Source organism: Sphaeramia orbicularis, chromosome 5, assembly GCF_902148855.1.
Source record: "Sphaeramia orbicularis chromosome 5, fSphaOr1.1, whole genome shotgun sequence".
Taxonomy (NCBI): domain Eukaryota; kingdom Metazoa; phylum Chordata; class Actinopteri; order Kurtiformes; family Apogonidae; genus Sphaeramia; species Sphaeramia orbicularis.
Genome location: NC_043961.1, coordinates 28,884,784 through 28,910,485, shown reverse-complemented (window position 1 = coordinate 28,910,485; position 25,702 = coordinate 28,884,784). Strand labels below are relative to the sequence as shown.

Below are 25,702 nucleotides of genomic sequence, written 5' to 3'. Positions count from 1 at the left end.
ATCGGATGAAACTGTAGCTTCTCAGGTCAAATATATGATATTAATATACTAGCTTAAACAGCCAATGCATCTTTAAAAAGTGTTAAAACTATCCCCTCACATACAACTGATGACCTTTTGTATTTGAGTAATTATTAATTTCAGTAAAAAAAAAAAAAAAAAGACATCCATGGGCTGTAATTTTCTTGTTAATGTTTTAATTAATTTGTATATAATTTTAGAGCTCTTGCTAAATGAAGAAATAAAAGCTCCCACTGATCAGTTCTGTGCAACAATTTAACCTTTATTTAACCAGGAAGTGAGGTGAAATCTCTTTTTCGAGGGAGACCTGACCAACAATGTTTGTATTGCACAAGCTTCCATGCTCAGACTTTCAAAACAAATGGACAGAGCAGTGCAGCAGGTTGAGCTGGCTTCACCTGTTCCCTGTCTGTGTTTGGTTTGTGCCCATTTAAAGACCACAGACTGAATCAGATCATCTTGTTATTTTTTAACTACAGTAACGGTTGAAAATGAATGCTCATGTTAGCTTTTTTCAGGAATAAATGCTAGCTTTGGAATGTAATGTAATGTTACTCCTAACATCAAGGACAGACTTATTAGTAAATTAAAAAAAAAAAAAACAACTTTGAATTAATTTGTCATATTCAGATAATATGACAAATAGGGTTGAGTTGACTGGAATGACACACTTAAAGCTGAAAAGATTGGAAAAACAGAAGAGAGGACTTTGGTCTACTTTCTTGATGATTCTTCCTCTGAGTCATGTGACTGTTTTTCCTCTTCGTCTGCCATGCTAAATAGGTTTCTGTAACAGGGTTATTATGTGACACAGCTTCAGTGCATCATTACTATTATTTAAAATAGCCCCTTTTCCAGCACAGGTACTCTAACTTTACTTGGGATTTTGAAAAACCTTGGCCTGTTTTCACCTAAATTTCCCGGGTAAAAAAAACTTTCCCTAAAAAAAGTTCCTAGTAGGGGGGTAAGACTTTTCAGATTCCCCTGAATCCTTGAGGGGCTTGAGCTGTGTGCTGAAGAACAATGATTGGTGAAACACACAGAGTTCCACACTTCTGTTCACCCACAATGTTTAAAGGAGTGATATTTAGCTTTTTTTTTTTTTTTTTAATAGAATTATGCATTTTAAAACGTTTCCCTGTGGTCTACATAAACTATAAATGCTATACTTGGGTCTGAATTCTTCATTAATTAAACTCTACAGGTCCATTTTCAACCCTATTTATGAGTAATGACACCAGAAAGGTCCTTTTTAGCGCTGACCCTTTAAATGCAAATGAGCCACTTCAGACTCCACCCCCTCCAGGGTGTTGGCTGTACTGCTCTGTCCCGTTCAGCTACTTGTGTTCATTAATACAACCAATAACTGAACATTTTAGGTAACTGGCTCGAAGTTTGGACATATTTTCTGTATGGACTACAACCGCTGCTGTTGACAAACAGTTATGTCGTACTCTGAGAAATGTTTTTCGGAAGTCTTGACCTTATATGTGCAAATGTCATGACGTAACTAGTTATAGATGTAACAAATTAAGCAGGAATTAAAACAGGTTATAAAAATCCACTCAATTTTTGCCAAAATGAATATAAAGATAGCTTTACAGCACCTGGAAGGTTCAAATTCAAACTTTTTGAACTATTCGGGTCCAAATGCACAAATAAATGTACCAAAAACTAATAAAAGCAGATTTAGCAAAATATGACCCCTTTAAGTCAGTGGCATCCGCAAACTTGTTTATTTAATTTCTACAAACTTCTCTTGATTTGTGTTTTGATCATTTGTAAAATGGAGTAAAGGAAAAGAAGCTCCAAGAAGTGGACAGACAACAATATTCATTTGGTGAATACTTTCTTTTGATATTTTGAATGTATTTGGCACAGTCCTGCTTGTATGAGGAGTGACTGAAAAGTTTTGAGCCTAACATGGAAAGGATTAAGATATGATGACCAAATTTGGTCCATGAAATCTTTCACATATCTTAATCCTATCCACTAAATTTCTTGGTCATAGCAATCTTTTTCCCTGTTTTACAGGTCCCTGAACTTTCTATATCAAGTGTTTCCTGAAAAATGGACAAACTTGAGTATCAGGCTGTCATCAAGTACGTGTACGACCTTTGCCTTCTTTGGGGCTGGTGACATGGGATGTTTCCATTATTTTGACTGCTCCTTGGTCTCAGGCTGATAGTGATGGACCCAAGTCTCATCCATAGTCACAAATCAGCCCCATACTCAAGTTTGTCCATTTTTCAGGAAACTCTTGATACAGAAAGTTCAGGGACCTGTAGAACAGGGAAAAAAACTGCTATGACCAAGAAATTTAGTGGATAGGATTAAGATATGTGAAAGATTTCATGGACCAAATTTGGTCTTCATATCTTAATCCTTTCCATGTTAGGCTCAAAACTTTTCAGTCACCCCTCATGTACGTTGCAATTATCTGTCACTCAAAATATAAAAGTCTGGACCTTGCTGATTGTATTTATGAATATGCTCAAAACACTTAACACTTTTTTAATGTCTATAGGTACATTTATGTAGAGAGCTAATTATATGTGTATATTTAGAGCTATGTTGTGTGTGTGTGTGTGTGTGTGTGTGTGTGTGTGTGTGTGTGTGTGTGTGTGTGTATAGCTACTTGGAATATTAATAATTTATTCCCTTTTTTTCTTATATTGTAGCAACTGTGACCACTCATTTTTGTCTGGCATGAATAAAGTATTCTGAATCTGAATGAAAAGAAAATTAGTTGGACTTTGAGTTGGTAACTCAAAACGACTAAGCCTGATTTGAATAAATTCTCAGCAACTTTGAGGTGTGGTAGAAATGCAAACAAGGTTAAAAAAAAAAAGTTCCAGGGAATGTTGATGCAAAAGGGACTACTATATTCAGGTCAACATTGCACCCTTTGAAAGCTCTAGGACAAACATTAAATGAGATGTGTCATGCAGTAATTCATGTTAAACAGCCGCAGGTATGACATTAAGCAGAACAGCCTGGACCAGAGTACTAAAGCATACAAAGTGTCTGAAATCCACAGTTTTACTAATAATAGTGAGGTTTCCAGGTCCGTATTGGCGACACCGACCGGAGCTTTTCTTTTGAAACACTCTGACCGGAAAAACTCGTTTTCTGACGGAAAGCACAGCAGTCATAAGTTAGTGAATGCAGCGGTGTCATATGTTACATGGGCTTTCTTAGTGTGTCTGCTGTTTCCTTTCGTCTGTTGGATTATAACCACCATTTCACGCAGCAGTGTCCGTCAGATGTGTACCGTCTCGTTAGCTGCGTTCACGGACAGAACGGCTAACTTAGCACTCAAGTTAATGTTAGCTGGATGCATCAGATAACGGATCAGATAGCCAGCTAGCTCCGCCAGCTGTCCAAACACGGAGTTAGGCCAGGAGCCAAACATGAAAATCCGCGTATCATATAAGTTTATTTAACATCTGAGGTTAGTTCATTAAAGGTGTGGCTAAGTGGTCGGTGTTGTCTTGTTCGCTGGGTAACCGTTAGCCGTTGGCTGGGTGGCGTTAGCTGGGCTAAGTTAGAAAATAACGCGACGTCGTGGTCAAAATTGTCTCCGCTCTCTTTATCTAAAGTTGACATGTCGTGTATTTGGTTAAGTCACTGTCGGACAACAGAGCTACTATGCTGTCTGTGATTAAACTGGTGAGTAAACCATGGTAAAAGGGGAGTGTCACTTTTCAGGTGTCACTTCTCAGTTTTTCAGTCTCCGACGCAGCCGTGGGACCTGAAGTTTACACCAGGGCCTCTGTGGTGGAAACCGTGTCCGTGATCTGTTTAATTTCCTCTTTCTAGCCTCTGCCGAGTTGAATAACTGACAGTGGAACACCTGGTCCAGAAATGAAGGCACTCGGATCCAGATTTTCCTTCTACGCGGGCTTCGTAGTGGGGACTTTCACTTTGTACGTGTTCCTGCGGCCGGTGTGGTTCGACAGGAGTCTATCCGCTCAACGCTCCGGAGGCTTCGATAAACTTCATGACTACCAGCACCAGCTAGAAGAGGAGAGGAAGGTCTGGAAGAAGGAGAGGTCTGCTCTTTTCAACCTCAAACACCCTCACCACAAAGGTACAAGTGCGCTTCTAACTCACATGAACACAAAAGGAAGTGAGTTTGATCTGGATACTTACTTTCCTGCACCCTAGTGAACCCTATTGAGTTTCGTTTATTTATTTCATTCGTAAATATAAAAAAAGACAGATAAAAGTAAGTACATTTCAGCAGAATTCCCACATTATGAATAAAAAGGAGCAGAAAGAAGAACAATTTTATATTTTATGCCCCTATTTAACAAATTACCTGTATGTTTACAATAATAATTTCATGCAGAATTGTGAAATCAGACTCATAATGCAATACAGTATCTGCCATCAATTAGGCCTGTTGTTATAATAACTTTACAAATTAACATCATTCAAGACATTACATTAAACACTTCTCAACCACCAAATTCATTTCCTGTTCAATTATTCCTTAGTGTATTGAATTTAATGGATTATTTAAGAGATTCTATTTGATTTGTATCTTTGTGGAAATTGTTCCATAAATTGACTCTCTTTACTGATATACACTGTTCCATCACTTTGGTTCTGAATCAGTGTCAGTTGATGCTGAATATCTCTTTTTTTGTTCTTTATGCTTCCAAATATAAACTATGTGTGTCTTTCATGATTTTATTTTGAGGTAGGTGAATCCCCTGAAACGATATTTGTTATATTTAGGTTTAAGTCCAGTGACAGTAAGTTCATTTAGAAATTGAGTGAGGTAAATCCAATAAGTAAGTAAGTAAGTAAAGTAAATTTTATTTATAGAGCACTTTTCACAGACAGAGTCACAAAGTGCTTTATCAATTCAAATCAGAATCAAATTAAGTTTACAGAGACCCAACAGAATCCTTCAGGAGCAAACACTTGTGATTGGTGACAGTGGCGAGGAAAAACTTCCCTTTAACGGGCAGAAACCTCGAGCAGACCCAGACTCCTGAAGGATGGCTGTCTGCCTTGACCAGTTGGGGTTAAAGAGAGAGAGAGAGAGTAAAGGAGGAGAAAAGAGAGAGCGATAGAGATATAGAGAGACTGGGGGGGGGGGGATGACACATGGAGTACGTTATGATGAATACATAGAGTGTAATCAGTTTGTGGTGGTCCTGGGTCAGGTGGGAGACTAAAAAGCCTTTTTGAACAGGAGGGTTTTGAGGTGTTTCTTAAAGCTCTCTACAGAGTCCATGGACCGTAGGTGTAGAGGCAGGTCATTCCATAGACGTGGTGCCACAGCTTTAAAAGACCTGTCACCGCGTGTGCTAAAACAGGTCCGTGGAACCATCAGCAGGTGCTGTCCTGAAGACCTCAAGCTACGAGTCGAGCTGTAGGGCTGGATCAGGGAAGCAATGTATGCAGGGGCCTGGCCATGTAGGGCCCGGAAAGTTAGCACAAGAATTTTGAAATGAAGACGATATAGAACAGGGAGCCAGTGGAGAGATTTAAGGATGGGAGTGATGTGGGTTCTCCTGTTTGTGCGGGTCAGGAGCCTGGCAGCAGAGTTCTGGACAAACTGTAGACGGGCCAGCTCCTTCTTGTTTAAGCATGTAAACAGGCTGTTGCAGTAGTCTAAGTGAGAAGATACGAAAGCGTGAACGATCATCTCGAGCTCATTTGTGGACACCATAGATCTGAGTTTGGAGATGTTGCGTAGGTGGAAGAAACAGTTTTTGACTAGGTGTTTGGAGTAGAATTCTAAAGACATGTCCTGGTCAAAGATGACACCCAGATTCCTCAGTTTTGTCTTTACCGAGGAACTCAGGTCTCCAAGGTGATGTTTGATCCCTGGGATTGCACTATCCGGGGCAATGATGAGGGTCTCAGTTTTGCTGGAGTTCAGCTGGAGGCTGTTATCATTTAGCCACTGCTTCAGCTCTGACAAGCAGTTGATTAAGGAACTCAGTTTGTGGGGCTCAGAGGAGTTAAAGGAGCAGTATATCTGGATGTCATCCGCGAATAGATGATAGGAGACATCACTGTACTGTCGGATAATGTGGCCAAGTGGGAGGACATAGAGTAAGAATAGGACTGGTGCCAGGACAGAGCCTTGGGGCACACCACACAGTAGATCCGCTGAGTCAGATTGGAAGTTGTTTATTGACACAGTGAAGCTTCTGCCGGTCAGGTAAGAGGAGAACCAGTCTAGCACATGACCTGACATCCCTACCAGGTCCCTCAGTCTCTCAATCATTATGGTATGGTCCACTGTGTCAAAGGCCGAGGAGAGATCTAGCAGGACCAAGACCATGGATTTCCCGGAGTCAGCCGCCATCAGGATGTCACTAGACACTTTTAATAGTGCGGTTTCTGTTGAGTGGCATTGTCTAAACCCAGACTGAAAAGTGTCATAGATCTGGTGTGTCTCCAGAAAAGCTGTAAGTTGTTTAGACACTGCTTTCTCAAGGATTTTGGCCAATAGGGGGAGCTTTGAAATGGGCCTGTAGCTTTTGAAGTCTGTGGGGTCCAGTGTGGTTTTCTTTAGTTTAGGTTCTATGATGGCCTGTTTGAAGGAGCTGGGAAACAAACCAGTTGTGAGCGACAGGTTAAAAAACTTTGTGACCCATGGTCCAATAGTGTCAAAGACACCGACAAGGAGCTTATGGGGGAGGATGTCTGCAGAGTTGGAGGAGGGTTTCGTTTTGGATAAAAGTGCTGAGATGTCCTCCAGTGTCACAGGGTCGAAAGAGGACCAGGTTTGCAGAGGGGGATCAGATAGGGTCAGACGGCCAGAGGGTGGTGGGATATTGTGTTTAATATCCCTGATCTTGTCTGTGAAGAAGTTTAGGAAGTCATTGCTGTCAGCTTTACAGAGCACAGGGGCAGCAGGGACAGCAGGGGACACAATGGACTGGATTGTGTCAAAGATTACTTTGGGGTTTTTCTTGTTTGTGGCTATAAGTTTGTGGAAGTAGCTGGATCTTGCCTCCTTAATCATTTTATTTAATGAGGTTATGAGATAATAATATAATATAATAATAATAATAATAATGAAGTTAGTTATCTTCTATATGCCCATCAGAGGGTCATTACAGTGTTTAATACATGAACACTAATAAAGTTTCATTTATAGTGTGTGTAAATGCCTCGCTCACCCCTAAGTGAAGCATAAGGTATGCAAATTGCTCCAAAGTCAAAAACGGGCTGAGAATATTGTGACGACTGGCATAATGAGCATGTGTAGATGTGTGACAGAACTGGTTCAGGGACATTTGTGCAATAGTAGCATTCAAAGCTCCATAAAGACATGTTTGAGTTTGTACTGGTTTTACGCCCAGAGAAAGGAACACCTAAAACGTCATTATCCACATTAACAGGTGGTGGTTGTACAAGGGAAACTCACTCACTGCCTTTGTGTTAGTCTGGTGTGTCTGAATGGAGTGATGAAATGGTGTCAGTCTGAGCGAAGGACAGGTGGACTGAACACCTTTCATTAGAGTTTTTACAGACAAATTTCATGATGTGGAGTTGTACTACAAGGAAGGCCCATCCATATTTTAAAACAGGAAATGAAGAGATATTTCCTTTTTTTTTTTTTTTTTTTTAGATTTTGTTTATATTATTACTAGTTTCATCACATTTAAATCATCCTTCTAATCTAATATCACTTTTAGCACCACTGTTTATTTTCTGGAGTCAAACCACATGCCTGATATATCAAGATAAAGTGTCCATGTACTTGTAATTCTTGTCCACATACTTCCACAGTGTATTTGTCCTTCTCAGCATAGAGGTCTGCGGTCTGATTTGAAAACGTAGCTGATAGTTTTGCAACAGTACAAGCTGCTCGTTCTCTTTCAGCTGATTGTGATTAAAATTAGATTTTTTGCAATTTGCGGAGTTTATTTATAGATAATTTCTTTATCTTTGCTGAACCCATTGTTGTATAATCTTGTGTCAAAATTGTTTTTTTTTCCACAGTTCTAGTTAAGGGAAGTAGTCATAACCACAAATTAATGCAGACTGTTTTAGACTCTTCCCAGATCACAATTAAAGACAAAATCCAATGTGCTTCTCTCTGAGACCAGAACAAGCATTCTGTTCTCACTGGTGGTTATTTTAACTGTAACATGTTCTCACTTTAATGGCTTAAATTGAGCACACACAGATCTGATCTTATCTGTTGCTGTATCTCTGTCTCTTGTTGAGATAATTACACATATTTTCATCATTCTTACATTGCTGTGTATAAGCAAGACAACACTTTATTTCACTCACATAGACACTGAAATAATATTGAACATGTCTGTATCGTAATAAAATGGGAAGCACTTGAGAGACATTCAGTACAAGCCTATGTCAAGAAAGCTGTATTTGTATTAGTAAAAAAAAAAAAAATCAGTGTCAACACCTTGAATCACCAGTGTTTATTTCAACTGTCCGTCAGTCAGACTTTGCCAAACGTCTTTCATTTTCTGACAGGTCAACTTGAATCCTCTTTATTGCTATATTCAGATCCACCAGGCTTACACAAAGGCTTGTAAAATCACTTCCTTGACTGGTTAATATTTTCTGTCATTTTCAATTCAAAGTGTATTGAAACGCAACCACACAGGCTGCAGAATTGCTTTTTTTTCTGGGACGTCTGGTAGGTTTAATAGCCTTCAGGGTTGTAGTTGAGATAAGAAAACAATCAAAACACACAAACAGGTTATTTGGTACATCTTTCTCAGGTGATAAAACTGATATACTCCTGTCACACATCCACACCTGCACATTCACCCAGTCATCACGCAATCTCAGTCTCTTTCCAATTTCCTGAATCATGCAGTGGGTGGAGTTAGACTTAACTTATTTTTCATCGATGAAACATTTACACACCTTAACTGAGGCTTTGTTTGTTGGCAGTCATGCTAATGTAGAAACAGAAGAGTCAACGTATTGCAATTAAACCCTTCCTTCAAACACATATAGGGGTCAAACTAAATATACAAGCTTTAGAAGAGCTTGAAGGGGCCCTCTGGTGTGGGATGATGATTATAAACACTATAAAAATGTCATAGTCTGTACCTGCAGTTCTTGCTAAAATGTTTTAATTACCCAAAGTGGCCAGGGACAGTTTCTTTAAATTCATGTCAAATCCCCTTGCTGTTATTAACATTTATTATTTATGTCCAATGTATCTTATTTAACTGATAGTTTAGTTGATTAATGACAGTGTGACATTTAGTGATTGAAGGTTTTAAATGGTTTTCAGGTAAGGAGTGGATTTTATGTTTAGTTTTAAAGAAATTCTTACTTTGACTTTTTTGCTGCCATGTGGGTTAAAAATGCTGTTCAAACCTAGATGTGTCAATGTATATTTTACTCATTGTTTGGGCCTCTACTTTCAAGCTCTAGATAGCGTTTCAGAGCGTCCCATTTCTCAATTCATACATTTTTATCACTGCCCTTTTGTTTTATTTGTTTGTAAACTAGCATGAAGTGGGTATTAGCAGAGTTTATTATTAACAGAATGCAAACATTTTAATGTTGATTTTGTTTTGACAGGTGAGGATAGTCGCATGGCTGATGAACTTTACAAAAAAGTGCGTATTCTTTGCTGGGTTATGACTGGTCCTAGCAACCTGGAGAAGAAGGCTCGGCACGTGAAATCCACATGGAGTCGCCACTGTAACGTTGTGGTCTTCATGAGCTCTGTGGATGACCCAGACTTTCCCACAGTGGGCTTGGGTACCAAAGAGGGCCGGGACCAGCTGTACTGGAAAACAATTCGGGCTTTTCATTATGCTTATGAGCATCATGCCCATGAGGCCGACTGGTTCCTCAAGGCGGATGACGACACCTACGTAATCGTAGACAACCTGAGATGGGTTCTCGCCAATCACACTCCGGAAGAGCCAATTTACTTTGGCCGAAGATTTAAACCCTACACCAAGCAGGGATACATGAGTGGAGGTGCTGGCTATGTTCTGAGCAAAGAGGCTCTACGGCGATTTGTAGAAGGGTTTAAAAACAAACTGTGCACTCACACTACCTCTGTAGAGGACCTGGCTATGGGGCAGTGCATGGAGAAAGTCGGTGTGCTGGCGGGAGACTCCAGAGACACAATGCAGAGGGAGACGTTTCACCCTTTTGTCCCAGAGCAACATCTCACAGCAAAGTTTCCCAAGAGTTTCTGGTATTGGAGTTACTGCTACTACCCGATCTCAGAGGCAAGTTCAGTTGCTTTTTTATTTATTTATTTATTTATTTATTTTTTGGGGGGGGGGGGGGGGGGGTCCATTATATTTGTGATTAGGAATAGGAAAATTTTCAGACCTGATGTTAACATTTTTGCAGTTATTGTTATCAGTATTTTTATGTTCACATGCAATTAGACCATCGTGAGACAGGTTAATTTTACCCTACTGATGATGTGCTGTTGCAATAGTATAATAAAAGAAGACAATCCATTCATTTACTAATCCTAATCCAGGTTTTTAGCTCACCGGCCATATCTTTTCTGACAAAACTACTGGTCAGATTCATTTCATATGTTATATGTAACTTCCTTGGGACAAAGTTTATTCAGTTTTGAGAAATTTTGATTTTTGAATTTTTTTAAATAAAAATTTGCCTTTACTTGTAATGGGCCATATTTTGATGGCTTGTAACATGGAAATGGTTAGAGATATCAATATATTTACTATTGAGCACTGATAGGAAGTCATGTATGGACTTTAATTTAATGTATTGAGTTATCCCCCAGTGGAAATACCACCCACTTCTATTGGGAGATTGATCTGCATCAAGACCACAGGATTCTACCATAGCAGCAGAACCTGACAACCTTGCAAATTCAAGTTGTTATTGATTCTTGATAGAACATGCTGGTGAGATACAGGGCCATTGGTCCTATTTTTACCTTGGCCACAGTTCTCTACCACATTCTGTCATTTATTGTCACGCTTAATCAGATCTCTTCACTGTTGTTTAATCAGTGTTCCTTTGCAGTTATCATTTTTATAAAAATTTTTCAATGAGAAAAATTTGAAGGGTTACTTGAGGAGAGGGCAGTTACCCATGATCATATTCGCTACACATTTTTTCTTACTAATTAGCATAATGTTCAAATCTCTAACCTGCATGTTTCCTCAGTTAATTTTGTAATAATGCGACTCAGATATATGAAAATGTGCTGTTTTTAGGTGCAATCAAAATAATCCATCAACACACTACCTCCCCGATTGCAGCCACAGAATCTAAGTCCCTGGAAACCAAGTGAAAACTCTGTTACTATTTTTTGACCTTCAAAATCAATGTGAAAACAGTCAATATGAATTAAATTGGATATTTTTATTTGACATTTTACAGGCATTTCAACAAACTTAACTGTTTCATTTCTGTCAGTTATCCTAAAATTTGGTACAAAGTATGTAATTTTAACTGCAAACATAACAATTAAATACTCTGTCAGTTATTGATCTGTTCGATTACCAGTAATCTGTATCAGTCCTGAAAAACCGCACTGATAGCTATTCCTCACATTGTAATGCAGAAATTACAGATAAGATATGAAACTTTGATATCCATGTACAGTAACACATCCCGTTTTTTTTTTTTTTTTTTTTTTTTTTTCTCAGGGTCCAAACTGCTGCTCGGACCTGTCGGTGTCCTTCCACTACGTAGACGCTTCACACATGTATTTACTGGAGTACTACACCTACCACCTACGTGCCTTCGGCTACAAGTACCGCTACCAGTCTCCTGCTCCACTGGGTTACAAGAGTGAACAGTCCAGGGACGCAGCGGGAGATAAAGATGATCCTGCTTCTCAAGAGAAGGCACCGGGGGAGGCAGATGATATGTCTAGGACTGACAAGAGACAGGAAGCAGACCCCCCTCCTGCCGATGGCAAAGGTCCTCCTGCTGCAGCAGGAAAGTAACTGTAGGACTGTGTGGGTGTGTTTTCAGGGAGGGGAGAGATGTTTGTTCTGCTTGTTTGCTTTTTCATCCTGATAATCTTGGCTCATATCTCTACAAAAGTAGAAAAGTCCACTAAATATACCCAAATACATGCACATTGCCTAAGGAATTTTGAGCTTACGGACTGTTAGTAGGGCTGGGTGATCTCACGATTTTGGGGCAGGTGTGAAGGGTCCCAGACCACAGAGTAACCATATAGCCACTCTGATCAACACAGAATAAAAAGTGGTCTTTGTTAAATTCAATCATGGTTGGATTCATTTACATTGTGAAAACACTTCTTGGATGATTTGGACCAATTACAGGAAAATATACAAGGCTATTGACATGTTTAAGCAAAGTACAAACAACCTAAGATGGAAGATATTATCACCAAGATGATTAGATTACCATTAGCAACACGTGAACTGTGTACATGCAGCCACCTTTAAAACAACTGATATCAAGTACAGGGAAAGGCAGCAGGATGCAGTGTGAAAGCATAACTAGAAGTAACCACACCAAATATGTACAAGGTTTAAAAAAAAAGGCGAAAAGTAAAAATAGCTTAAGTTCCTGATTAATTTGAATTTGTCATATGATCTGCCTTTCACAGGGATTATACAGATTGTGTTAAATAAGTAATAACAGCTCTGTCTAATTTACTAAACACATTTAATGGCTCAAGTATCAGTGTAACAGAATTGTACTACAGGTTGCTTGTGTGGTGGGTTATCTAGTTTATTTATGCCCCTTTTTTTACAGTGATTTTGTAGCTTTTGTCTGCTCTAAAATAGTTGGTTTCAGTCCAATTTATTCTGCAGTTTGTGTAACGTATTGTTTTTCTAGTGAAATGACACCTTCAGACAGTGGAGCATCACTGAAACACTGAGCTGCTGGTCCAGCTTCTGAACTCTAATGTGCACCAAGTTTAGATATGTTTGGAGTTGACTTAGCTGTGATCGGACATTAAAGCCACCGTAGTATTTAATGCAGCTCTGTAAATGTGAATAAATCTAGGAAAATGTGGACAAGTGCATCAGTGAGCTAATTTGTTGACAACAGAAAGACACCACTCATAGCCTAATTCTCCAGAAATCAGAGAAAAGAAAAGTTTGGAGAAAAAATGTGAGAAAATTGTTAATCAGATTTTTAGGTCAAAGATCTCAGAACCATCATTAGTCTTAGGTGCAGCATCTGAACTGTTCGTGGCACTAGTGCAAAATTAATGTTAAATCAAACTGGACATCATCAAAACTAAAAAGCTTTTCTAAAATCTAATAAGTTGGAGTTGTTCCCGTAAAGCTTGAACCCCACAAACCTGATCTGCAACCACAGCACCTAAGCCCATTAGAAACCTAGGTCAAACCCTCTATTTGACCTTTTGTCTAGATCACCCAGCCCTAAGTGCTAGTAACGTGAACTGTGACTGCAAGGGGTCAGGAGTAACCTTGTTTTTCAGGTTATAAATATCTTATGGTTAAGACTTGATTCCTTTTCCATCCTAATCCATGTCAGCCTATATTTTTACAAGCCAACATTCACGCTTTGTCACCGTTATTATTATTATTATTGTTTTGTTTTTTTACAGTGTTTTCTTTATTACAGTAACCCCAACCAAACTCAGTACGACCTTTTTTGTTTTAAAAAAAGACAAGTCTTGAATGGCTGAAGTTGTAGAGTTATGTGCCTTGAAGATTGATAAGACCCAACTGTGCGTCTTAAAGTGATTAAACATCTGTCAAGTGTTTATAAAGTCTGAATGCAACCATTATTCACTGCAGCTGGATTCCTATGGATCACAGGTAGTCAAACAAGTAGAGGTCAGGTGAACACTTGCATTGAAATGTAACGCATGTATGTTTTGTCCAGTTTCTGCTAAACCTGTTTCAGGCTGTAAGTACAGGTAATTTCACTTTACAATTTGATGAATGGCATGATGACAACACAAATGGTTTTTACAATGGCTATGGAAAAATCGGCTTCATTTGAGGAAACTGAATCTGAACTGTCATGCGTTATGCTTCAGCGCATATTTATTTTATGGGTTTTAGATACACAGTAAAAGAATAGGTAATTTCATGTTACGTCACAGTAAAATATAGGTTACCATTTATAAAGGAAAAAAAAACATTCTTCAGGCCTCTTCAATTGTCATAGCAAAAAAATGGTTTAGTTATTTTTGTGTGAGGACATTTTAATATTGGCTAATCCAGTAACGCTGGAGCTGTAACTGCTATGGGATAACACCTTAAAGCTCTATATCCTTCTTGAGCACTAAATAAACACTGAGTCTTGTTTATGGTGTAACTATAAGCAGGTATAATGACATGGATGAACGAGCCTTCGCCTCTTGTGAGCATAAATACGGTACTGTAATTATTCTCACAGGCATTTAAAGAACTGTACTTAAATCTGCTTACAGCCCATTTTAAGTGTTATGGTGTCTTAAATATTTACATGCTGCTTTCAAGTACTTACTAGAGCGACTTAGAAAATCCAAATTAGTACATGACAAATGCTTACAGCGTGCAGTGAATCTGGGTGCTTTCATACTTTGTGTAGTCAGCATTGAGTTGAACATAAGGGATGTTTTTTCTTGTCTTGTGTTGATTTTCTCTGGTTTTTAGGTTAATATATTTGGTTGGTGGACATACCTCGAGCTGCATGATGAAGTAAACTCTTACTATTGATCTCCCTCTAATGAATTTAAAAAAAAAAAAAAAAAAAAAAAGCAGCCTCACACCCCGCTATGTACACAGACCTCCAGTTCCTGTTTTGGACTTCAGTGGACTCATTAGCTTGTGCCTTGCGAATTGAGATTGTACGAGCCATCAGCTGCACACATGACTTTGCACTGTGACGTTATCAAGATGAGAGCGATGCTTTCAAATGGAGTTTAATTTTAGTGCATCTTTCCAGTTCTTGCATCTTGATTGCCTTTGAACAAGCCAATGGATGACTTGTTCATGACAGTAATTTAATGACTGGGAAATTTTTTCTTTGAACAATATTGTTTCAACAATGTGATTTTTTTTTTTTTTTTTTTTTTTTTTTTTTTAAATTCTGGGTGGGTAAAACCTGTAATTACTTGGTATTGTATGTTTAAACTTAAGCATTTGTAACATTCACTGACTTGTAACCAAACAAAACAAATTGCTCATGCCTGTCAGAGTGTTTCAAAACACCAAATATGGAAAAACAGCTTCAGGAATTGGACATAATTCCATGTAGATTCAAAGTGAGACAATTTGTCACATTTTTTAATGTCTTAAGTGAATGATTAATGCACTTTTGAGTGTAACTAATGGCTGTTTCTCGTTTTAACCACTTAAATATTTTTTATTCTCCTTGAAGATGAACATGTAAGCGGTAACAAATGCCTATCAAAAATGCCTTTTGTCAGTGTTTACACTCGTTCTCCTTGTGTACGTGAGCACAGTCTTATTTTGTGTTAAAAGCAGAACAGACCAGTTTGAACCAAATCAGCATGTTTTACATTACAATTTCCTTTAGATTGATAATGTTGGTTTCAACTTTACTGATGTTTTCAATATTTCAGTAGAAAAGAACTGGACTATTTCTTACCATTTTACCCTCACTGAAAGTTTTTCGGGGACACAAACAGTTTGCTGTTGATAACGCGTCTGGTTTCTGATTCCTGTTGGTGATACAACATCCAGTCGTCGACAATCTTCTCCTGTCAGCATTGAAACTGTTTTAAAGGGAAAGGTGTACAGTACTGTATTTATATTAAATGAAATGTATTTATGTTCGTATTGACGTCCAAACTGACTCAATGCGCTCGGTGTGTAAATGAGTTGGTGAGTGTGTGAGCACACATAATCAGTGTGGAGGATTCTTTTCAATGAATGCTACTTTAATCACTATAAATAAATGCATATTTTATTGTATGTGCGTCTCATTTTTTTGTTGCACATGACATAACATGGAATTTCCAGTGACAGTAGAAAAACCTTCATGCATTGATAATACCACTTTTTCACTTATTTGATTAAATAATACACACACAGTCCTCATTGTTGATACAATAATAATGAGAATTTTTCAGCTTTATGAACATTTTACAGTCTGATGATGATCCCTGCTACATAAAGCGTTGGAACCTGAATGGAAAAAAAACATTTGCTTCTGTTTCAAAGAGTTTGCATAAAGTTATGAATTGTTATAGTGAAAGATGCTGATTGTTCTCACCTTGGCATCTGCTGGCTGATGATTTGTCTTCTCTGGGTCTTTCCTGTTTTTTTTACAAAGATGACGTAAGTTCACATCTTTCTCCTGCTGTATTATTTTTAAAACAACCAAATGGACTGCTTTTACCATTTCACTACCACTTAACTATGTAATAAATGTGAATAAACAAATAACCAGTATATATTCAGGATTATTTACAAATTAATACCAAATTCTAAAACTGATTTATGAATTAGATAATCCACAGTGTTAAGTCTTGGGTCTCATCAGTTACCAAGCTTCATTTGTTATCATTTATACCTTTCTGCTTCATCTCAGATTTCTTAAATTAGATCAGATCCACCATCAGCATATGTTGGAGTCATCTATGGTGATGCTTCACATTCTTCACAGTGACCATCCCTTCTGCTTCTTATAAATAGGTTAGAGCTGTTGTCTCTGTTCTCATTTTAAAAGATATTAGATTCCAGAGATAACAGGTTCCATTAGATAAGAATATATTATCATTGTGTAGAAAAATGGTCCCTGTATGTGTTTTACTATTATATATGATGTTACATATTACAGCTGCATTAATGCCTATGCAACTGTTGATGTTTTTGTTTTCATGACATGGACTGTGTTCTTTTCATTTCTGATGTGTATCATTTCCAGATTTGGTCCTGAATCAGTGACATACATATCTGATCTTTTTCAGTGTGACCTCAGTATGAACAGCAACATCAGAGCTAATTTAACCTTTGCATCACTTTAACCCTTTCATGCGTAGTGGTCACTACAGTGGACACCTATTCTACAGCTGTTCTCTTGTGTATTCCTGGGTTTTGTTATTTTAGTTCCATATCAGCATACACAACACCATCCCATTCACTGCAATTCAAGCATGTTTGTGTGTAAATGAACTGCTAATTGTTACGTTGGCCAAGGAACAGCGGAAGTTATGTTTTCGTCAGGGTTTGTCTGTTTATTTGTCTGTTTGTCTGTCTGTTAGCAAGATAACTAAAAAAGTAATGGATGGATTTACAGGAAATTTTCAGGAAATGTTGATACTGGCACAAGGAACAATTTAGGTAGTGATCGGGGCGGGGGGGGATGAAATTTTCAGGAAATGTTCATATTGCCACAAAGAATAAGTGATTACATTTTGGTGGTAATCGGGGGGCACAGATTTTTTTTTGTCTGTTTGTCTGTCTGTTTGCAAGATAACTCAAAAAGTTATGGAAGGATTTTGATGAAATTTTCAGGAAATGTTGATACTGGCTCAAGGAACAAATGGTTTTTATATGATCTCCATTAAGTGAGTAATAACTCGTGCTAGAGTATGTTAAAATATGAGAAAACATCAAATTAGCTGCATGAAAAATGTTTTAATTTCATAGTTTTGACACGGTGTATCACTTTCTGATATTGCAATTTAAATACATGTTTCTTTGCTTCAAAAGTTAAACACATGGTGTCCAGCTCAGTGGACATTTTTGTACCTCCACAAAAAATAGGTTCATTAAAAGACATTCAATCGCATTGTTTTTTTCATGCCTAAAGAGGAATAAAAACACCCAGGTAAAAAATCTTGACTAAGGTTCTCATAATTCATGCATGAAAGGGTTAAAAAGAGAATCTGAATCAACACTGCAGAGAATCACTCACATGTAAAATGAATTCAAATCATTCACATAGAGTAAAACACTGACTAGGGCCATTTTACTACACAATGAGTACTGGTCATATTTACATGTTTTAGCTTAAAAGTAAGGCTTCAAATGCACAAATTGTAGTGGAGTATTCTCACTCTGTGTAATAATACTGAATGACCCGAACACTTAAAGCTCTACTGTTTTTGTGCATGTGGTTCAGTTCAGGCCTGTGACCATTTCACACTGGAATCTGATATTGGCAACATATAAAAAACAAATGGTGCCAGGCACAACAAACCCTACCCCTCGCATGTAGTGTAGCTCATTTTGGCTGATGTCATCATGCCTATGCGTGTGGTGATGTCTGCATATCAATTGCCTCTATATATGTGCCAAGTTTGAAGTAAATTGAAACAAAATTGATGTTTTTATAGACATTAGAAATTTTGCCCATTATAAGGAAATAGGAGAAAAAAAACATAAAAAAAAAAAATCATAAAAAATTTTAACTTTGACCTAATTTTCTCAAAATGTAACCACATCTGTTCTGGGTCACTGGCAATCTTTAAACCCAATTTGGTATGAATTCAACCAATAGTTTTGCTGCTACAGACATGTGAAATTTTGCCCTTTTTAAGAAAATGGGGGAAAAAAAAGAGATTTTAAAAATTCAGAAAAAAATTTGAACTTTGACCTAATTTTCTCAAAATGTAATCACATCTATTCTTGGTCACTGACAATCTATAAACCCAATCTGGTATGAATTCAACCAATAGTTTTGCTGCTAGAGGGTTAACAAACAAACAAACAAACAAACAAAAAAAAAACAAAAAAACAAAAATAACCAAACTAAACCAAACCAAACCCAACCAAACCAAAAACAATGCTCCTTGCCTCCCCTTCAGGGGGCAGGGTAATAATGTGAACAACCAAACAACCACACAAAAAAATATTGGATCTGACCAGGAAATCATAATTGAGGCTGCAGGTTGCACAAAGCCTTCGAGTCCAAAAACCTTATTGTGAAACCTGCGCTTCACACTCAGGCTCCATTTTCCTCTAAATAGTTGAAAAGTGCAGCAGTCACTTGATCTTTCCATTCACACTGTCAGCTGGGTGCTTAGATTACTGCTCAGATCAGGCTTTTTTTTTTTTTTTTTTTTTTAATAAAAATTGGGTTACATAGATTTAAGTATTTACTGTCAAGTAATCACTGTCTGTTAAATATACTTAATTGTTTTACTATTGTATATGATGTTTTTTTAGTTGATTTTATTACTGCATTTCTGTGGTGTATTTTACTGCTGTTCATTTTTAATGTTAAGCTCACTTGAACTACTTTATCATGTTTAAGTGACTCATTCTAGTATAGAGTAGTGATGAATTTCAATCTTAGGAACACTTGAATTCTAATCTGAAACTTTAGACTAAGGTTGTAGTGAAAAAGATCACAATTCTATGTGTTTTGTGATTTTCACACTGTTGTTAACAAAAGAGATCTGAGTCATATACGAGGGAAAGGATCAGATTTGGGCTACTTCTGCCTGCAGTGTGAACATATAAGGTGAGCTTGAATTGTGATATAAAAACTGCAAGACTTAAAATTATTTTTTATGACAAAGGCATTTACAACCTTATTTTTAACAGTACTAAAGTGAAACAACCTACAGAGGGAGCTAAAAATCAAGGAACTGGTCTCTTTGAATACAGTAAAAGTAACTTGAAATAATTTTTTAAAAAGATAAATACGGATGTGTATGTATTTCAAATCGACTGAATTGGGTTCTGCTTTAAGATGCTTTTAATGAACATTGTTGTATGCTTTTCATACCTTTTAGATTATTGGTGATGCTCTATATGTATGTTTTTTGTATTTTAGTTTTTAGTATGGCAGTGTCATGAGATAACTTTTCTTATGATTTGGTGCCATATAAATAAAATCTGATTGATTGATTGATTGATTGATTGATTGATTGATTGATTGATTGATTGATTGATTGGTGGTTTTTGCACTGAGTATTGCTGTTTTATGTAAGTTTTTAGTTTGGGTGTAAGGATGAAATTTCTATTTTCTGTCACTTCTGATGCTGCTGTTGTCCAGGACACTCTTGCAAAACAGATTTTTAATCTCAACTATTTTTTTCCTGATTAAACAAAAGTCAATAAATAATGATTATGTTCACCTTCAAATGTTGGTCAAACTTATCACGTATCAAACTAAGTTTATTTTCTCTTTAAAATATGAGAGAACATAGTTGTTCAGATTTGGGTTCGGCCGCTGGAATCGCTCACCTGTTGTGCGTCCAAAAAGACCAGCCGAGATGTGATCAATGTGTCCTGCATAAGACAAAAATGCAATTAAAGGCAGTATTATTACAGAAAAATACCATGCATGGTTTTAGCAAGGAGCAGCAAACAGAGACAGGAGGAATGGTGGAAAGTCTTACTGTTTGGCTGAGCAGCGCCTCTCTTTCCCATGAGACTCACAAAGCTGTCATTGTCAATGTCATCAAATCTCTTCCATGCTACATCTTCATCAATACAACTGTCTGGCTCTCCCTGAAAGACCACATAAAGTAAAAATCACCCTGAAAGACCACATAAAGTGCAAGCCCAGTGTAATTAACTTCAGTTTAAAAAACACATCTATCTTTACTTGTACCTCTGCTGGTGTTTCATAGACGTCATCTTGACACCAAGACATCACAGGAAATGTGAAAAGAACAATGAGAACGGCCACCAAAGCAAAAGTACTGCAGTTTGAAGTTCTCTCCATAACTCTGAAATAGAAAACAGTAGAGAGAAGTAGTTTCTTGTCTGCCTTTTTGTATGTTAATGTTCCATTACTGCAGTATTTGAGGGTCACACATTTAAATTTTGTGATGAGGGTCTTAATGACCCAGCATATTCAGTCTAATGCCTGTAAATGTCAGACTTACTGTCACACTTGATTAAAATGTAAATTCACATGTGTTTTCTTGTTATTTATTGAAGCAGGAGGCACACAAATAGCACATGTCAGGTGTTGGTTTTTAGCTTTGGCTGAAACACAGAAATCTCACTGTTTTACACCAGATAATCCAGGGAGTTCCGTAAAAAGCTTTTGTCAAATTAAGGCGAGATTAATCATCAGCATTAGAAGTAACTGAATGACTTTTCCCAGATCCACCATTAGCATTTTGTTCCCAGTAGACATCTTAAATAGGTTCTTTTTAACCTCTTTGGGTCTTTATTTCTTTTAGTTGCACTAATAATAATAGGTGGCAAAACAAGTATGAGATTCTCTCATTTCTTTTTTTTTAATGAATGGTAACCTCCACTTGAGTGCATAAGTCATGAACAAACATACATTACAATGTAGGAAAAACCTTGTTATCAATATACAGAAGTGTGAGGAAAAAGATCAAATCAGTGACAAACTGTGATCTTTGTAGCATGAGGTGTGACTTTTAAGGCTCTAATTAATAACCCCTTATTGCCCAAATTGTTTTTTACAATTATATTTTAAAAAAATGATTAGTGTTGTCACTTTCAAGCAGATGCTAAATTTAGTGGAGATTGTTCATTTGAATATAGCACATACAGTAGCTACTATGCAAATGAGTGACTTTAGGCATATCTGAATGGCAATTAAACAAATTTTCCAGTCTCAGGTATGTACATTATTTTAAGTGATGCTGCTGTTGATCACTTCCTCCAGTCAACAATCCAAACCAAATACAAATGATCCAAATATCAATAGAATGTCAGTAAATGAATAACACTGTAACTGAAACAGGGATTTGAAATTGATCTATAAATATTAGGGATCATTGGTGACCAGGTATCATAATACAGACTGAATCATTACAAATACAACGGAATACTGAGGTGAATTTGTGGAAGTGGTCGACAAGGGGATATACACCGCCCGTCCAAAAACAGTAAATGGATAAGAGTTTTCAACTGGATTTACTGCAGTGATTAACATGTTTCAACTGTAACAAGTTATTCAGTGAGTAACTTCTCATTTCTTAAACAACATTGTAATCCTATAGTTACTCTATAGTCTATATTATTGATCGCTTTGTTATAACTACTTTTATTATTATCATCACTTTTATTATTACCGCTATTATTTATTATTACTTGTATTTCTAATGCACAATTGTCTATTTTTACTGCTGTTTTTATAGTTATTGTTGTAATTATTTTCTTTTTTGTCTTCTAATACCTCTTATATTTGTACATAAACCAAAAATGAAGTATTTAGTGTCAATATGAGATTTATTGCATTCATTTTCAGATGTTTTACTAGGTTTCATTCAACATGTGTCAGATGTTTCTAACTTTGTTCTGCTTCTTGTCATGGTGACAAGTCACACTAAATAGTGTGTTTAACCTAAAGAAGCCTGCAAATAGAACAACATTAAAGATGCCCCTCAGTATTTGCACAGTACTGTACATATATATGCATACATCAGTACAAATAGACACAAGGCACTCATAAAATGTCAAACTGTGAAGAAGTTCTTAAACTATGTAAATAAATCAGGCATTACATCTGCAACCAGATTTTGTCTTACAGCAACATTTTTCCATGTTTATATTAGAAGAGCTTTTGTAATGAATAAAAACACCATGAATGATGTATACTTTTATTAAAGAGTACGACTGTCAGTGAATAATAGAAAGACTGGAGAGACAAAAGCTCAAAAAACGGGACTGAAATATTGTGATTGTTTCCTTTTATTATGAGTCACTTTCTTCTAGTTATTTCCATTCATATGTTGTCTACATCACAGGTGGAGCTTTCAGACTAAAGATTCCCTGACTGTTCAAAAAAAAAAAAGAAGAAGAAATGTCAATGATTTCACATTCAGGCCTATGTAAAAATGTCAAATAGTCCTCTATACAGTGTCAAACCACATATAAACTGCAATTAGCTGAAACCCATTAAATACACATTAAATGTTTCAAAGCTACAATTTACTTTATTTGAGTTTATTAATCAGCCAGTGTTTGACATGAACTTTGTTTTCCTGTGATTAAAGTCAATCAGAGTGACAGATTACTGCAATCACTGACATTTTATCAGCATTTGTCTCTAGTTGACGTTTTATGAGCTATAATTACATCTCTCTTTTTTTTATTTATTTTTTTTATTTTAGCATCATGTGACTTGTGATGCAGATTTAACAAAACACAACTTGGTGATATATTATTTATACAGTTCTTTAAATGACTGATTTCAATTAAATGTTGAGCTACCATAAACTGTCATCAATAAAATAAGTATTGAATAAGAATAAACTGAAATTCCACAAATACTTATAAAAAATAGCAGAAAAGAAAAAATTTGCAATTTTATGAAGAGATTTAGTGGTTCATTACACATGTAATAAACCAGAAATTAAAACCATCTACTACTAATACTACAGTCACTACTACTATTTGTCTTTTATGAATGACAGAGCTATTAAATACTTCCTTCACCATCATGACGGAGCTTCTTATTTTAGAATTGTTATTTAAAAAATGATACATGTATAAACCCTAAAAATATGATTATTTATGTTACTAACAAAGCAAAACATGATACTGAATATATTTAAAGATCCAAAACAAATTCAATGTTGTTTTTTTTTTTTTTTAAGTTAATCAGAAAGTTGTTGTTTTATGAGATTTACTAATATTTCACAGAATTTAACACCTTTACTGAATCTCTGGGTAAAATCTAATTTACAGTTATTTCAGTATATTCGGTTCATTTTACTTTGACAACTTTTTACTTACCAAAATATTGTTAAATTAAGATAGTCAAATATAGCTCAATGAAAGCATTTTAAAAAGCCTTAAAAATTAGCAAAGTAATATCCCTTTATTTTCTTTTTTCACATGAAAGTCTATGCAAAATAAAATTTTGTACTGAAACTGGTTACAATTTTATCAGCAAATGATGAGATCACTGTTTAAATTGCCTTAATATCTGTTAAAACCACCTTTAATCTGGTTTACGAATTGAATGTACCATTTATTCAAGTAGTAGTCTCATTTATAGGAAATAAATTAACTCAACTTCACAATTTCTTAATTAAGAATTTACATTATGTTGTAGTCCTTATGAATAAATAGGTAGAGGAGTGTTTGGTCAGGAGATAAGTCTGACCACATTATTATAAATCAACTTTTTCTAATAAATAATGTAACATCAAGTGAAAGTCTTACCTGTCAGGTGTAATATTAGCTCTACACTTTAACTTCTGGAGCTCTGGTCCAACTCAAACCAAGTCTGTCGCTCAACTGCTGATGGTGCTCAATTATTATAGTCTTCATGCTCATCTGTAATTCAATTAGAGCTCCACCCGCCACTTGAAATCACATCCCACCTCCACACACAGACATACACTAAAGGCTGAACACTTATGGTTAAAAATGATCACAAAATGAAAGTAACTGATCCAGTTAAGCAGTACGGAATCTCACAGGGATAACAGCTGCACCTGAACACATTAGCTTGTCTACCTCTGTCCACAATTGTACCCCACTTCATTAGTTCACTAATCCCAGCAGGGCGTGTGTGTGTCCCAAGAGAAACCGTGTGTGTGTGTGTGTGCATGTGTGTGTGTGTGTGTGTGTGTGCATGTGTGTGTGTGTGTGTGTGTGTGTGTGTGTGTGTGTGTGTGTGTGTGTGTGTGTGTGTGTAAACAGCGTACACTCTGCACACCCTATGAGCGGATATTACTGTCCTGTCTGGATCCTGTGTCAGAACAAAAAGCCAAAAAAACTCCCACACTCTTTCAGTCAATGATCATTTTATTGTGGTTCTTTCCTCATCAGATGAAAAGCGGAAACCATCTTCCTTCCACGCTCTAACTACTGACGGATTTCATCCACTTGCCTGGACTTAATGGGGTCACGATGGAAAAATTCTATCCCGCAAATAAGAAAATGGTTTAGGAAGTGTAGAACCATACCTACATGGAAAATGATGCAGACTCAGTGGAGATGATGGGATTAAATAATAAATAATGAACAAATTATAGTAAATTATAAATGAATGAAAAAAGCAAACAGGTCATTGCAGGTTTGTACAAAAATGAAAAACATGGAAAAATGTTCAGAACATCACGAATATGCAATGTAACAATATGTTTAAAGTCTGCCCACTGGTTTCTTTAAAGTTGGAGTAATTTTGTTTTCAGACACATTCCTCTTTTTATTCTTGTTTATACACATCAGTAATCACCTTAGACCAGCTTCAGTGATTACACACTGAGTCCCAGTTCCACTTTATCTACCAATAAACCACATCCTCACAATCAGTTCATGATAAAAGGTAAAGGTATTTTATTCCAACTTTATAGTTAACAGTGTATTTAATACAGCCTAATTACATTTACATAAAAGCAGGCTTAAACAAAATGAACATTTGTTAAAAATGTAGTGGGTTAGTTGATCTACTGTATTATATATTTATATATTTGCTTTAATAATGTTAGAATGAATCTTTTCCACAGTAAATAGTAAAAACAGCTCATGATAAATGAATGCAATGCATCAAAACCAAATGCTAGATATTTTTAACAGCAACAACAACTTTTTTTACCATCAGAGTATTATTTTCTTTTCAAACATTGGTTAAAAAAAAGGAACTAAATCAGGGAAAAATCAAATAGGGCTGTCGGGCTGAAATGACTGACTTTCAGTGTAGTTAGTAAGTCACTTTATCTACTCACTACAGGTATTAAATCACCCCTGACTCACAGAAAAAACTTTTTTAAATTAATGTCAAACAGCCTCAGTGACCTGATAATTAGACTTTTAGTAGGAAACAATTTCACTGAAAATGAGTTTGATTCAGTTAAAAACATCTGATGAAATTATAGGGGAAGAAGTCATCGTGA

General features: G+C 36.5%; 1 protein-coding gene across 1 annotated transcript; it reads left to right on the top strand.

The window, feature by feature from the left end:
- Nucleotides 1-3,139: 3,139 nt before the first annotated feature.
- Nucleotides 3,140-14,701, top strand: c1galt1lb (core 1 synthase, glycoprotein-N-acetylgalactosamine 3-beta-galactosyltransferase 1, like b). The gene is made up of 4 exons (XM_030134008.1): nucleotides 3,140-3,693; nucleotides 3,844-4,114; nucleotides 9,571-10,235; nucleotides 11,646-14,701. The coding sequence occupies exons 2-4, from the start codon at nucleotides 3,889-3,891 to the stop codon at nucleotides 11,946-11,948; spliced, it is 1,194 nt and encodes a 397-aa protein (XP_029989868.1). The 5' UTR covers nucleotides 3,140-3,693; nucleotides 3,844-3,888; the 3' UTR covers nucleotides 11,949-14,701.
- The last annotated feature ends 11,001 nt before the right edge of the window (nucleotides 14,702-25,702 follow it).

What these genes read in the sequence shown, in the direction of transcription:
- c1galt1lb (XM_030134008.1), top strand. Translation starts at nt 3,889, where the DNA reads ATGAAGGCACTCGGATCCAGATTTTCCTTCTACGCGGGCTTCGTAGTG. An exon ending in CAAACACCCTCACCACAAAG is followed by an intron (nt 4,115 to 9,570) that starts GTACAAGTGCGC and finishes TTGTTTTGACAG; the next exon opens with GTGAGGATAGTCGCATGGCT. An exon ending in GCTACTACCCGATCTCAGAG is followed by an intron (nt 10,236 to 11,645) that starts GCAAGTTCAGTT and finishes TTTTTTTCTCAG; the next exon opens with GGTCCAAACTGCTGCTCGGA.